The sequence below is a fragment of the Muntiacus reevesi genome, chromosome 3 (assembly GCF_963930625.1).
Source record: "Muntiacus reevesi chromosome 3, mMunRee1.1, whole genome shotgun sequence".
Taxonomy (NCBI): Eukaryota; Metazoa; Chordata; class Mammalia; order Artiodactyla; family Cervidae; genus Muntiacus; species Muntiacus reevesi.
This window is the reverse complement of record NC_089251.1, coordinates 119,223,808-119,239,353: the sequence shown is the minus strand read 5'-3', so window position 1 is coordinate 119,239,353 and position 15,546 is coordinate 119,223,808. Positions and strand designations below refer to the sequence as shown.

The 15,546-nt window shown below is 45.3% G+C and overlaps 1 protein-coding gene across 1 annotated transcript in view; it reads left to right on the top strand.

Annotated features, from left to right (window-relative positions):
• Window positions 1-14,221, top strand: part of FBXO36 (F-box protein 36) — a 96,450-nt gene extending 82,229 nt beyond the window's left edge. The window contains exon 4 of the mRNA XM_065930397.1: window positions 13,751-14,221. Within this exon, the coding sequence (XP_065786469.1) occupies window positions 13,751-13,939 (189 nt within the window). The 3' untranslated portion in view covers window positions 13,940-14,221. The remainder of the gene's footprint in view (window positions 1-13,750) is intronic.
• The last annotated feature ends 1,325 nt before the right edge of the window (window positions 14,222-15,546 follow it).

The following is a 15,546-nucleotide window of genomic DNA, read 5'->3' as shown; positions in this document are numbered from 1 at the left end:
GATCCCCTGGAAAGGGAAAGGCTATCCACTCCAGTATTCTGGCCTGGAGAATTCCATGGACTATATAGTCCATGGGGTCTCAAAGAGTCGGATACAACTGAGCGACTTTCATCATCATCATCATCATCGGCTTAAGTTAATCAGAGTTGGAGTCTGTTGTTTGCAACTGAAGAACCCTAACAGTGTTTAGCTGTAATGTACCAAGGCAATGTCCATTCACAAGAGAGTGTGCAATATCTCCCAAGGTAATTCAAATCATAATCTTATTATCTAAAAAGTCAACATTTTTTCCATAGTTATACAATAAAATTTCTTCATTTTTATATATTAATTTTTAAGCTATACAGTATGTATTACTTAATATACCCCTTTTTAGTACAAAAACATATATACTTGATTCCCCCCCACCATAAAATGGAGGACCAGAAGCAAGTATTATGAATAATCATCATACCGTATATTTTTTTCCACTTAAAAAAAGGTATTAAAGTTAGGAGTTTTGTACTTGTTGCTGCTAGGAAGCTGATTATTCATATTTTAAAGGAAGGGGGATGCTTGTTTGTTTGCTGTTTGGTTTTTTGTTTTTTAATTGATATGTAATTGACCTACAGCTCCAGGTGCATAGCATGGTGACTTGCTGTTTCTACCACTGAAGGAGAGTTTTAAGTGAATAAAATATAGGAGTGGGAATGTACAAAAAGCTTCTACCAGGGCCTGGGTCTGTCCTGAGAGTCAGTGGAAGGATTTGATAGAAAATCAACAGCAGCTGCAGTGGCTCGTGGACTCGATTCCTTACGTGGAGCAGCTGTCTTTCCTCCGGGCTTTGCTCATTTCCACTTGCTAGTCCTCTCCCTCTCAATGTCCTGCCATTATTTTAGCGCAATCTTGATAATAGCCTCCATAATTTACCCAGAGCTCTAATGTAAGGCTTTTCTAGGTTGCTGATTTCAGCCCTCAGAATCCTTGAGGAGCAGAATTATTCCAAGATGGAACATGATCCAAGGCTGCTGCTTTTTTTTCTTTCTGTGTAATATTAACCTTTCATTTCTGTTGTCAGTTTGAATATTGTGGTCATTTGCCTATTTCCCCCTTTATTTATAAACTACTTTCATTTTTGTTTTGTCCCATCAGTTATTACATTATTTTATTAAGAAGTCTTCTATTTCAAACTTTTGGGGGCATTTTTTTTTTAAAGTCATGGAATTGATTTATTTTCAATGAACATTTACTGAGCACTGACAACATAGGAAAAACCCTTCTGTACATTGCGGGTAGCCATGTGCATCCGTCAGTCCCTGACCCCGAGGAGCTCGTCATCCTGAACTGGGGGCAAATTTACTGGCAAATTATTCATGTCCCTGCCCCACCCTTTCCTGTGGTCCCAGGGAGGGAGGTCTCCTTCCTGTTCCAGGTCAGTGCCACCTGCCACCTGGTGCCAAAGTCTAGCCGGAGGGATTTCAGGTTGTCACTTATCTGCTTTTACTTTAAAAAAAAAAAATTATTTATTTTGACTGTTCTGGGTCTTCGTTGCTGCACTCGGACTTTTTTCTCTAGCTGCAGTGAGCGGGGGCTATGCTCTAGTTGAGCTGGGAGGGCTTCTCTTCTTGCGGAGCGAGGGCTCTAGGGTGCACGGGCTTCAGTAGCTGTGGAGTGTGGGCTCAGTAGTTGTGGTTCCCAGACGCTAGGGCACGGGCTCAGTAGTTGTGGCCCACGGGCTGAGTTGCTCTGCGGCGTGTAGGATCTTTCTGAATCAGGGATGGAACCTGTGTCTCCTGCATCGGCAGGCAGATTCTTGACTACTGAGCCACCAGGGAAGCCCTTTTCCCTCCGTATACTTGTTGTTACATGTATTTTTGCTTTTTATTTATAAAAATTTTAGATTTATAAAAGTGTTGTAAAGATAATGCAAAAGGTTTGAATACACCCTTCACCCAGCTTCCCCTAACCTGGACATTTATCAAAACTCAGCAGTTAGTGTTGCTACAATATTATTAATGAAACTGCAAACTTGATTTGTATTTCATCACTTTTTCCACCAATCTCCTTTCAGTGTTCCACAATCCAATCTGGGATCCTACGTTACACTTATTTATTTCTAAGTCTTTCAGTTGTTTTTTCCTCTCAGTATATTGACTTTTCTCAAATCAGTCTCATTCTTCATAAAACAAAAACTCTTGACTATATTCTTATTAAAGAAATTTTTGGCCTCCAACACTGCACAGTATATGGAACTTCCCCAACCATGGATTGAATTTATGCCTTGATCCCTGGGTTGGTAAGAGCCCCTGGAGTAGGAAATGGCAACCCACTCCAGTATTCTTGCCTGGAGAATCGCATGGACAGAGAAGCCTGGTGGGCTACAGCCCTTAGGGTTGCAAAGAGTCGGACACGACAGAAGCAACTTAGCACGCACAAAGTGGAAGTGCGGAGTCTCAGTCACCAACCACTGGACCACATGGGAGGTCCTCTTGGCTCCATTCTTATTCAATCTCTTCCCTTCCCTGTTTGGGAAAAAAAGGATTTACATGTCAGTTCACACTCAGCAAACCAGCATCACTCATCTAACTGAAATTTTATAATCCCTGAGAAAATGGGAACAGTAAGGGTGTGTCCAGGTGACACAGTATAAAGAATCTGCCCTCCAATGCAGAAGATGCAAGGGATGTGAATTTGATCCCTGGATCGGGAAGATCCCCTGGAGGAAGAAATGACAACCCACTCTAGTATTCTTGTCTGGGAAATACCATGAACAGGGAAGTCTGGAGGGGCTACAGTCCATAGGGTCGCAGAGTCAGACGTGATTGAGTGACTGCACACACACACACACACACACACACACACGAGTGATAACAATATAAATTTGTTTCATGTAAATGACCATTCTGGGAGATTTAGAATATCCCTTCTTTTATAAAACAGTGATATTAAAACATGATAATTGTAGCAAATTACCCTTACTTGGCAAATTACAAAGTGAGCAATTTTCTTTTGGTTTTTAATTGTTGTTTTGTTTGATTTCTAAAAATTTCACTGGTCTTATAACATCCAGAATTCTGGGTATCCCTGGTCTTCTGTCCGCCTACCCCTCCTCTCTCATCTCCCCTCTGTCCATGCATCCTAATATCTCTGGCCTCATTCACAGTAACCTCTCGGTTGTCACATTCAAAGGATGAGGCCTCCCACTCCCTGACCCATCTCTACTTCCAGGATTCTCTGGCGGTCTCTTCCTGGTGGCTTGCTCGCTAATTCGTCGGGCTGAAGGTGGCTTTCTAAAATACACGTTGGTCATGTCACTGCCCTGCTCAGTGACTCTTAGTGATGTCCCCCCATTTTCAGAATGAGATCCAAAGTCTTGGCTGGCACTTCATGCCACGGTGTCCCAGCCCCGGTTCCCACCCACAACCCCAGCAAGGTAGACTGTCTGCGCTGTCCTGCGTGCTCAGCTCTCTGTGCCCCTAGGCCTTTCTTACCTTGTTCCCTTCAGCTCAGACGGTAAAGAATCTGCCTGCAAAGCAGGAGACCTGGGTTCAATCCCTGGGTCGGGAAGATCCTTGGAGAAGGGAATGTTAACTCACTCCAGTATTCTTGCCTGGAGAATCCCATGGACAGAGGAGCCTGGTGGGCTACAGTCCATATGAATCCAAAGAGTCCATGACTGAGTGACTAACACTTTCTTTTGGAGGAATGTCCTCCCTTCTGACACACCACTCTTAACTCCTGAATGCCCCTCCCTTGGTTGGGTTTTGTGTTATGTCAATTTTGTTTTATTTTTGAAAAAGAAAATTGATTTGCATTACAATAACCAGGTTGATAGTTGAAAAAAAATTATATGTCTTTTAATGTGTAGTAAAAAGTATTTCTCCCTCCCATTCTTGATCTTCATTCCTCTAATTCTCATCTCCAGCTACAGTCATATTACCAGTGTCTTGTATGTCCTTCCAGAGAGAGTCTATGCACATGTAAGTGTGTGTGTGTGTGTGTGTGAGAGAGAGAGAGAGAGATGTGTAAGCATATATACATATATATACACACACTCTTTTAAAAAGCATATGGTAGCACTTTATATATTGTTCTCTGTCAGTGTTTTTATTTAAAACATATTTTAAATACTCTTTCATGTCTGTACATATAAATCTTCAATTTAGAAAAGTGATTTAAGTTATTGTTATATGGACTAATTGTAATTTTTAAAACTAGATCCCTAATGATAGACATTAGATTGTTTTCCCTCTGCTATTTATAAATAACTCCCCAGACTATGGCCAGACCAGACTCTGCAAAATTGAGTTTGCCTTGGAAGCATAAAGACACATGAGAGACACAGAGGGTGTGGGAACTCTGGGTGGGCAGGAGTCCGAGCCTGGGAGAGCCCGTGGTGCTAGCCCACAGCCAAGTCTGTAAGTTTCCACTTATCACACTTAATGCCACCAGTGATCAGGGCCATCTGGCTGCCTGGCCTTGCTCTGATTTCACTCTGACCAAGCTATGGAACCTCCAGGGATGAGCATCTAAAGGTCTGGTGAGCTGGAAGTTTGTATTTCTCTGGGTAAACCGACATAGAGGCATCCTCTTTATTGTTGCTGTTAAGTCGCTCTGTGTGCTGTGTGCTAAGTCGCTTCAGTTGTGTCTGGCTGTTTGTGACCCTGTGGATTGTAGCCTGCCAGGCTCCTCTGTCCATGGGATTCTCCAGGCAAGAATACTGGAGTGGGTTGCCATTTCCTCCTTCAGGGGATCTTCCTGACCCAGGAATCGAGGCTGCATCTCCTGCATTGGCAGGTGGATTCTTAAGCATCATAACCTTCCCTCCTCTTTACTGGAACTTGGCTCAGATGAGCATATCCCTGAAATGTGGATCCCGTGTCACGGGACACTAGAACGTCACACCAAGGGCCAGCCCTAGGGTTGTGGCGAGCTCACTGAGGTAAGGCTGCCACGTGGGAACTTCCTGGGGGATGCTGAGGTTCAGATGGGAGGTAGGGGTATGAACATGGCCAGCAAGTGGACATATTTTTCTTGTCCGGAACTCAGGAACAGGCCCCCATGAAACCCACTGAGGGAGAAAGTCCCTCCTCTGTCACGTTTCGGCTCATGGAGAGCAGATTTTTCCTCATGGTCCCAAATTGTCCATGACTGTGATTCCCAGGTCTGGCCAAGCAGGCGAACCACCTGGGCAGCCAGTGGATCCAGTCAGGCCAGGCCCTGGGCATTGGGTTGCGTAGTTCTTGGTGGACCTAGCAAGTGCATTTACTTACAACCTGATTCTAAGCACCCAGGACAAGAATCTGATCACTTGCTAATAAAACTCTGCAGATTAAATATCTCATGAGACTCTGAAAGGCTGGAAGCCTGGGGTGAGGGTGACGGGGTTGTTTTGACATCTTCACTGTGTACAGAGAGTGTGGGCGTTTAAATCAGCTGGAGGCCAGAGAGCTGGGTTCTGTTCTTCACTCGGTGACTCCCCACCATGAACCCTGGGCAGTCACACGCTTATCCTCTCTCAGCCTTAACTTTCACATTGTGAAAGGAAAGATTTTAGCTATTAATAGATAAGTCCTAGGATCCCTGATGTGAAGAACTGACTCATTTGAAAAGACCCTGGTGCTGGGAGAGATTGAAGGCGGGAGGAGAAGGGGACGACAGAGGATGAGATGGTTGGACGGCATCACCGACTTAATAAACATGAGTTTGAGTAAACTGTGGGAGTTGGTGATGGACAGGGAGGCCTGGTGTTCTGCAGTGCATGGGGTCACAAAAATCGGACACGATTGAGCGACTGAACTGAACTGTACTGAAGGATCCCTTACAACTTCTGCATAGTTTATGTATGTTAAGTTCATGCACCACCACCAGGGGGAGCTAAATCCACGATCAGCTATGTTTTGGATCCAAGTGGCTGGAATCACAGTCAAGATGGGTATTTTGTGTTTTGCACCCTGATATGTATCAAGCAAAAGAGCCCCAGGGTTTGGCAGTCCTGGCTGGGGGTATTTTGTGGACTAACTTATAATCCAAAACAAAACTAAATATTTTCCTTATGAAATATAATGAGCCATAAATGAAGTTACACTGGTGGAAATTTCAGCTCTAAGAATTCCTTCCTTTCCCCCCAAACCTCATCATTTTCTTCCATAATCTCTGTTACATAAGATACACTGACACCCTGAAATGTATTGTGCTGGGAAAGAAATAATCATCTACAGTTCATATTTTTTAAAGGAGGTTCAGATCTGTTTTTTTTTTTAATACTAAGAAATCGTCTAAGAGTTTTCCTTTACTGTTTATATTTAGAATATGTTGTAATCTGAGTAGAGAAACTGGACCTTGAAGGACTGTTGAAGGTGGGATATAACAATGAATGACCCGCCTAACATCAAAATGTCTGGAGAGTTGTCAGTATCATAAGATTCTTTAACAGTAACATTCATGATGTGAATATAATAGTTTTTGGCTTTAATATTTATGCAGAAAGGGTCTTAAATGATGATGCCCTATTATTCTATTCATTTCTGTTTGTAATTCACTCTTTTCCTTTATTGGAATGCGTTGAGACCAGCATGAAGTATGAAAGTAAAGACTATAGCCTGCTTTCTGCTCCAAAGTGAGTATAATAGTATCATGAACAGAGATAATGCTTACACACTTTTCCCCTTCTCCAGAAAGAAAGCAGAATGCATGGGAGCAAAGCAGGACCCCACCAAGGCCAGGCCAAGGGTGGTGAGAGTGGACTGCTTGACCTCCTGAAGTTATGGGTGGGGTGGGTAGTGGCAGCTGGTGTGACCAGGTGGGTCCAAACATCAGGTGGGTCCATGGTGTGGGACATCAGTCAGGCGCACGGTCAGATCACCTTCAGACAGTCACATGGTGGGAGAGCTCTCAATCCTGGTGCTGGGAGACCTCCCCAGACTCCCAACCATGGTAACTGAACTGGCCCCCCAGTAGCTAGGTGCCCGTGGGACCTTTCTTTCCAGTGTCTTCTCAGAAATGGGTGAGGTAGCATCTGTTCCGTCTCCCTTTCCTGCCCATCAATTACATCTTTCCATGTGCTTTATCTGTGTTACCCCTAGTAACTTTCACAGCACTAAAAGTTTAACATCATTTCCATGTAGTCACAGTAAGTACCGCTTATTGAATACCTACTGTGTGCTAAGCATTGGATGTACATAATCCAGTGCAGTCCTCAGACAGGGCTGTGGGATGGACGGGTAGAGACCACCCAGACTTGATTATCAAGGAGGAAATAGACACTCAGGTAAAGCACACAAGTAATGAGCAATGGAGTCAGCTGCTGGGCCCAGGCAGCCTTACTTGGTGGCCAGTGTGCTTAAATCATCTTATTCTGCTCCTTCGATGACCAAATGCAAGATCGGATATGGAGACAGGCTTGGAGCAATAAATAGAATGTCCAGGAGGACTTAATTATTACGTGTCAGGGCCAGTGCTCAAATCACCTTATGTTTGCTGGTTACCTTGTCTACCTTGGTACCTGAAGAACATAAGGAAAATGTTCTGTCTCTTACAAATGGAGTTAAGTATGCGAATGTGTTTTTTCACTCAGTTGGACAAGAGCTGCAGCAGGTAGGTTCCACAATGACAGGCCATGGCCTTGAAAGAATTTTCCTCAGGTCACATGGGAGCGTCCGTGAGCAGTAAGGCAGAAAAGGTCCTTACACCTCAGAACAGCCGCAGTCTTCACTGTCCTTCCTCCTGTGTGAGTTGTGGTCAGTTGCTCGGTTGTGTCCGACCCTTTGAGACTCAATGGACTGTAGCCCACCAGGCTCCTCTGTCCATGGGGTTTCCCAGACAAGAATACTGGAGTGGATCCTTCTTCAAAGGATCTTCCCCACCCAGGGATCAAACCTGGGTCCCCTGCATTGCAGGCGGATTCCTTACTATCTGAGCTACCAGGGAAGCCCTGTCCTTTCTGCTATGTTACTATATACTTATGATAGCTCAGATTCCTTTTTACTACATCTTTAGAATATTTACCTCTGAGTCATTTCTAATGACAGGGCTTCCCCAGCGGCTCAATGGTAATGAATCTGCCTGCAATGCAGGAGCCTCAGGAGGTCCCTGGGTTCATTCCCTGGGTGGGGAATATCCTCTGGAAAAGGAGATGGTAACCCACTCCAGTATTCTTGCCTGGAAAATCCCATGGATGGAAGAGCCTACTGAGCTACAGTCTATAGGGTTGCAAAGCGTTGAACATAACTGAGTGACTAAGCAACAACAACAGCATTTCTGCTGAACCAAGTTCAAACCATGGAATTTGTACTGGCTGGTGGTTTAAGTTGTGTCCAACTCTTGTGATCCCATGGACTGTAGCCTGCCAGGCTCCTCTGTCCATGGGATTTTCCAGGCATTTGTGTCAACAGAATGGATAAAGTTAGAAGATGGCTTGTCTATACCACTTTCTCATTTCATTGATGGGATTCCACAAAGGTGATCCATCCTGAATGAGTTTCACTACAAGAAGGACCCCCATCATTATTTTGTGAAGAAGTCAAAGCTTATAGTCATCCTTAAATTGCAGTTACATATTAAACACTAGGAAAATTCAAAAGCTTTCCTTACTCACTATATTAAGATAGACCAGGTTAGAGACTGTGACTTGGGACCACAAACCACCCTAAAGCTCCAGTGGTTTGAGAGAATAATAGATGTTCATTTCTTTCATGATTCATACCCACTGGAGGCTGACAGGAGGCCCTGCTCCACAAAGTCCCTTGGGGACTCAGGTTATTAGAGGCATCACTGTGTTGTAACTAAATATCATTTACATAGCTGTCCAAGTCAAAGAGCTCATCTTTAATTCTTCCTTTTCCTCTTGCTTCTCATTTAATTCATTAGCAAGTCACATGAGCCCCGCCTTCAAAATATATCTACAGTCTGACCATTTCTCACCTCCTGCCTTGCCACTACCTTTTACACACCCTCCTTATATCTTCCTGGATTTTCCAGAAGGAACGCCACAGTAGATTTGCTTTCACCTGGCGAGGATGGCAGCACACTTTCATCATTTTGCCTTAGTACTACATTGGTTCTCTAGCTGCTACGTCGGTTCTCCAGCTGTGAGTCATACATACATCACAGAAATATTGATCCCATTACCTTCTTACATGCTAGTCCACACTGATGACATCATGCTGCTGAGCAAGGGTAGCAGATACCTTAGGTGCCTTGGTAAGATATGTGTATGTGAAGGAGTTGGAGATGAACTCAAAAATTGAGAGACCTGCCATCTCCATGTGTTATCTCGAATCCATTGCCTTATTGTAACTTGCTATTCAAAAAGGCCTTCCCTGTGGCACAGATGGTAAAGAATCTGCCTGCAGTGAAGGAGACCTAGGTTCTATCCCTGGGTTGGGAAGATCCCCTGGAGAAGGGAATGGCAACCCACTCCAGTTGATTCTTGCCTGGAGAATTCCATGGACAGAGGAGCCTGGTGGGCTACAGTTCATAGGGTCACAAAGAATTGGAAATGACTGAATTGATGCATCCTAAGAAAGCAACACAGTTCTTTGTGGATCTTTTTAGTTTTCAAGGTAACATATAACACATTTGAGTTTGCTTCTCAGATTCATTTACCAAGTAGCCCATAAAGTTGCCAGATTTAAGTAGGGCCCAGCAGCTGGTCCAGAATGCAGGGTAAGCAGACGAATCACTTGCTCCTTACGATCCAGCAGATTGGTGCTTAGAGTGTCTGTGGCCTGTATGGCTATAGTCTATCTTGATCCTTGCGTCATCAGGAAAATTACAGCTCATACCTTTGAGGTTTTTAGAGTAAAGTCATGGATACTTTTGCAGATAACTGTTCTGCTGCTGAGAAACAGCTCTTGGATTCCTGTGGGACAAAGCCTGATGTTTTGCCTAGATGGTCTTGAACAAGATTTAGAGATTAGTGTGGAATTTGGGGAAAGAGGTATTTGGATCGACTTTTCAGAATAATCCAAAGAATCAGGATATTTGTGTCCCATGTGATTGTTCACCACAGAGCACTCAGTGCCGAGGACATCTTCAGTAATGGATGAGGTGGTCTGTTCTGTGCATGTCAGTTAGTCCCTTTCTCCCACTGGGTTCATAAACCAAGTGCCCAGGTGGCAAGGATGGAAGTTGTACACGGACTCAACCACATGAGTCTCCTCTTTTCAAGATTAATCTGTCCACTCTCACAGCGGGGGGCAATGCTGAGCCCCCAAGAAGATACTCTGGGTGGTGGGGGGTCCAGTCATTAACAAAGTGCTTGGTCGGTTACACAGGCTTCCAGGTGGCACCAGTGATAAAGAATCTGCCTTCTAATGCAAGAGAAGCAAGGAATGTGGGTTCAATCCCTGGGTCAGGAATATCCCCTCCAGAAGAAAATGACAACCCACTCCAGTATTCTTGCCTGGGAAATCCCATGGACAGAGGAGGCTGGTGGGCTATAATCCATAGGGTCACATAAGAGTCGGACATGACTTGACAACTAAACACCACCGCCAGGTCAGTTACGCTGGACCCTCTCCACCATGGAGGAAGCAGTGACGTGTCTTCCTTGGGTGAGGTTCCTATTCTGGGTCTGGGTCTGCTTTCTTGGCACACCATGCTCCTTCAGCAACATCATGTACAAATTGACCAAATGCCTTATTTTTCCATCATGGTAACCCACATAAGAATGCTTCAGATTATTTTTTTCTGAAATAAATAAATTCACTTATTAAACAAATAGACATAAGTATATAAGGTAATGAGTATAAAATTTCCCACTCTTAGCATATACTCCACTATGTAGAAACAGTTATTTTCAGGGAATGAGGGAATGGCTTTTTGGAGGCCCTTACTCCCTTATCTCATCAGCTAACGGACACTTTGGAAGGTTGGAGCACAGTCTGACAGGATGTAATACATGCTCCCAGTGACTGAGTAGAATGTGGTCCTCTTTCTTCTGTAGCTACAACTGAAGGACAGACATAGGAGAACCCTCTCTTGGAGTCACACCTAATCACCAATGTGAAAAAAATGTTGCTTTCTTCTTCATAACTTTGGCTGCTACTAGGCTAGAAATGTTGATGGTCAAAGAATCAATTCATTCACACAAAGAATAAGAATGATTCCACCAAACTAGAAATTAAAAGTGTTCCCAGTCTACCTGGAACTTCTAATGCCACTGGACAAACAGGCAAAAAAAAAAAAAAAAAGAAAAAACTACCCAAATGAGCATTACTATATTGACTCAGGTGATTAATCCTATTTACCGGAGAAAAATAGACTTGCTGATTCACAAGTGAATTACAGAGAAGTATTTCTAGGACTCAGACCGTCTATGCAAGTGAGCTGAGTTTTTTTGTTTCTGTTTTTGTTGTGTGTGTGGTTTTTTTTTTTTTTTCAAATTGGGCTGCATCACATGGTTTTTGAGGATCTTAGTTCCTCCACCAGGGATCGAACCCGTGGCCCCTGCAGTGAAAGTACAGAGTCCTAACCACTGGACCACCAGGGATTCCCTCTGGCAAATGCCTTCTGGCACATTCAATGGCAAAACCTAATTAAGAAAACTAAAATATCTTCTACCTATAAGATCAAGATGTGCTCACATCTGGCAGGAACTGGAGAAGGTTTGGACCACATCAGTAGGTATAGAAATCTTGACCAGTTCAGGTGCTGGCTGAGGACAAAAGGAAAATGGAACAGATAGTAGAATGAGAAAATCCCAAGAACTGGTGACCACTTTCAGAATCCAGGACTGTAGTATCTCCCTGTATTTTCTTCCTCACCCAGTGATATATGCATTTGTACATAAACCGATATTTCCTCTTTCCCTTTCGCTTAGTATTTTAAGTAGGGCAAGTCAGTACCCATTGACTTTATAATTCTAGGATACAAAGATAAACTGGGATTAACTGGAAGGAACAAGCCTCATCCAGAGGTATGCAGTGACTGTTGGGATGTGGCAGGAGTGGGGTGGCGGTGAAGGCAAAGAATAGACATGTTTTCACCCGTGAGAGGACTAGGTGGAGTGTGTTGTGCTGCCACTGTTGTTTGGATGTTTAAATTCGAGAAAACTGGTTTGTGTGGAGAAGAGCCTAGAGGTCAGACTGAGAAGCACGTACTGGGTCAGTAGTCGTGATGCATGGGCTCAGCTGCCTCTCGGGATGTGGGATCTTCGGTCTGCAACCAGGTATCAAACCCGAGTCCCCGGCATTGGAAAACAGATTCTTAAGCACTGGATGACTAGGGAACTCCCGCTGTTCTTTCCACTGCTGGATTTTCACATGTGATGACCACTGGATGGAACCCATGAAAGGGGGAATCAAGTTGGCGATGAACTCCCCTGAGTGCCCAGTTGGCACAGGAAGCGTGGAGCCAGGAAGTGTCCTGGGGCCCACACGGGACCCTTCTTCGAGCACATTTTGGCTTGCTGCTGGAGTTATCACTGTGCAACATCAAATATCCAAGCACCTTTCAATGCTCCTGGTCTTGCATACACGCACCAAAAAACAAACCATGGCCATCACTAAGGTCAGAGATAATAAATGTAACAGAGGCTTTAAGAAGGATTTGGGGGCATGGCAGCAAGGGGTCAGGAAATCTCCATGGTAAGAATGTTTAGTAGCAGGAGACCGATGAATAGCATTGTCATAAATGATGGTAGCAATTGGAAAAGTCCTGGTGGGAAATATTTGGTTAATGGGAGCTGAACTGTGGCAGCTTTGAGCTTGAGGGAGGGCAAAATGGTCTTGTGAAGATACTAGGCTGGAGGGGTCTTGTCTGTCCTTAACCTCCTGGCCCTCAGGTAAAGGACCAGACAGTAGAAGGACATCCCGGGGACGGTATTCCAGAAAACAGCTCTCTTTGCCCTGTACTTACAGGCTCAGGGAGCAGACTGAATCTTGTAGGCCACTCTGCTGCATGGGGTGATGTCAAGCATGCAAAGGACTTGGAGAGAAACTTGTGGACAGGACCCTGGGCCCAAGGGTGTGTAAATTTTAGGTGTGCCGGTTGGCAGTCTCCAAGGGCTGCTTGTCTGTTTCAGTGTGGTTCACTACTGAGCAGCCTGCAGTGAGCTAAGGTGTCCGCTGAACAACTCTGGGGGAGAGGTGACTTATCTGTTGTTGTTTAGTCACAAAGTCGTGAGCACCTCTTTTGTGAGCCTATGGACTGTAACCCTCCAGGCTTCTCCACCCATGGGATTTCCCAGGCAAGAATACTGGAGTGGGTTGCCATTTCTTACTCCAGGGGATCTTCCTGACCCAGGGATAGAACCCACCTCTCCTGCGTGGCAGGCAGCTTCTTGACCACTGGGCCACCTGGGAAGCCAGAGGGGACTTAAGCCAGGGTTTAACATGAAGGCACCTGAGCAGCAGTTAGCAACGCTCCTGCAGCTCTGGCTGAAGGTGGGTCAACTACACATTGTCAGCCTCTGCCAAGTGGTTAATCGGAAATTCACCCTACCAGGCTATCTGCATTAACTATGTTATGTTGTATGGGCACTATTTATAACTAGCTGGCATTTCGCATCTCAAATGAGATCAGGACTCGGTTTACTCCCTTAATCAAGTATTGCTCAGTCCTTTAGATGCTTGGGTGCTTCCCTCTCTCCCCACAGAGGAAATTTCAGGAACTGGAACCATGACTGGCACCTCTCCAGGCATCCGCGGTGTTTCCTCCCAGGTCTCACAGGCAGCAGGATTTGGACAGTGATGCTGAGTGAGTGAGTGAATGACTTTCCCTTAACCCGCGTGTGATGTCACTGCCCTCTGACTTCTTCCACCCACAGTTGTGCATGTCAGATGAACTGTGGGAGCAGATCGTCCGGAGTTCCTGTGACCACATCACCCCCGACATGCAAGCCTTGGCCCAGGACATGGGCTGGAGACAGATGTACTTCACCAACAAGCTGCAGCTCCAGCGGCACCTCCGCAAGAGGAAGCAGCGGCAGGGAAGCCAGCGAAGCAGTCAGCCCTAGACGCACACATTCCCGCTGCTGAGGAATTGGAGGCACGGCTGTGTTTTCCTTCTGTGTCAGACCTCTTCCGCTGCCTTTCCTTAAGCGCTAAGGCTTTGCTGATTCAAGGAGTCAGAGTATTTGCACACACACGCAGCACCATGCCTGCCTCTGCCAGGCCTTTTGCCTGAACCACAGCCTCGGCTACAGGTCAGGGAGGGTCAGGTCGTGACCCTGGCACCACTGGGGGGCGGGAGGGGGATGCTGCAGGACAGGAGGCTCCCATGTCCTGCCGCCCCATTGGAAAAGAGGCTTCCGCTGTATGGAAACAATAAATGATCACTGGCAGGTTTTGATTACAGATGTATTTTATCTAGGTGTTGGAAACGGGGAAGTGGGCTTCTGGAGTTACTCCTGGTGTGTCACCTGAGTCCACCCATGAGTAGGTGGCTGAGTGTGCCCACAGGGAGCCATGAAGGGACAGGGGCCAAGGAGCGGGGGGGAGTGCTCCCATGAGGGCAGCTGCCTCCCCGACTCTGCTCCTCGAAGCTGGTATTCAGGGCCCCCACCCTGTGGCCCAGGGATGCCAGGCGTGTGTCCCCCACGTGGACAGCCTCTGACCTGGCCCGCCGGGACGTGGCTGGAGAGAAGCCTAGATATTCCGCTCGTAGACTGGGTGCAGAGTTCAACTTCCCAGGACTTTATGTTGTCAAATAAACCTGTAAACATTCATTAGAGAGATGCTGCTCCCCCCAAGGAATCTGGAATATCATCACTTTTATAACAGGGATTTTTTTTTGCAGGGAAGGTATTTGATCTTTATTTTTATTAAAGTATTTTATACAGATTCTTAAAGGTTACTTTCCACTTACAGTTATTGCCAAATATTGGCTATATTCCCCATGTTGTACAATATATCCTTGAGCTTATCTTTTCCCCAGCAGTTAGTACCATCCACTCTCCCACAGCTATATTGCCCCTCCCCTCCCTGCCTCCCACTGGTGACCAACCACTAGTTTCTTCTCTAGATCTGTGAGTCTGCTGCTTCTTTTGGTAATATTCACCAGTTCGTTGTATTTTTTAGATTCCACGTGTAAGTATAACAGGAATTTTAGGAACACAGGCTGGGACTTCCCTGGCGGTCTGGTCATTAAGAATCCATCCCACAGTACAGGGGACATGAGTTTGATCCCTGGTTGTGGAACTAAGATAACACATGCCAGGGAGTTAGCCACAAAGACAGATCCCTCAGGACACAATGGAGACTGAAGAAATAAATAAGCATTTAAAGAAAACACACACACACACAGGCTGTGGTAATGGAGGTTGAAAACCAAAGCACAGTTTGTATTCTGTCAAGTTGGCAGAGGGGCAAAAGCAGTACAGTTTGCAGGGAGAAAAATTCTACCTCCCTGAGATGGGTTATTTTAACAATTGTTTTCTTCCTGAGAGCTCATACCAATGAAGTACCCATACAGCGAATAGGCTCATGACTCCTTTCAGGGTACAGAACAAAGTAGCTCTCAGCCTCCCATCACCTTATCAACCTTACCAGCACTTCTTGCCTGCAATCTCCACTTTGCTACCTAGAAAATATACAGCCTCCTCCCCAGGCCAGAGGACCTTCC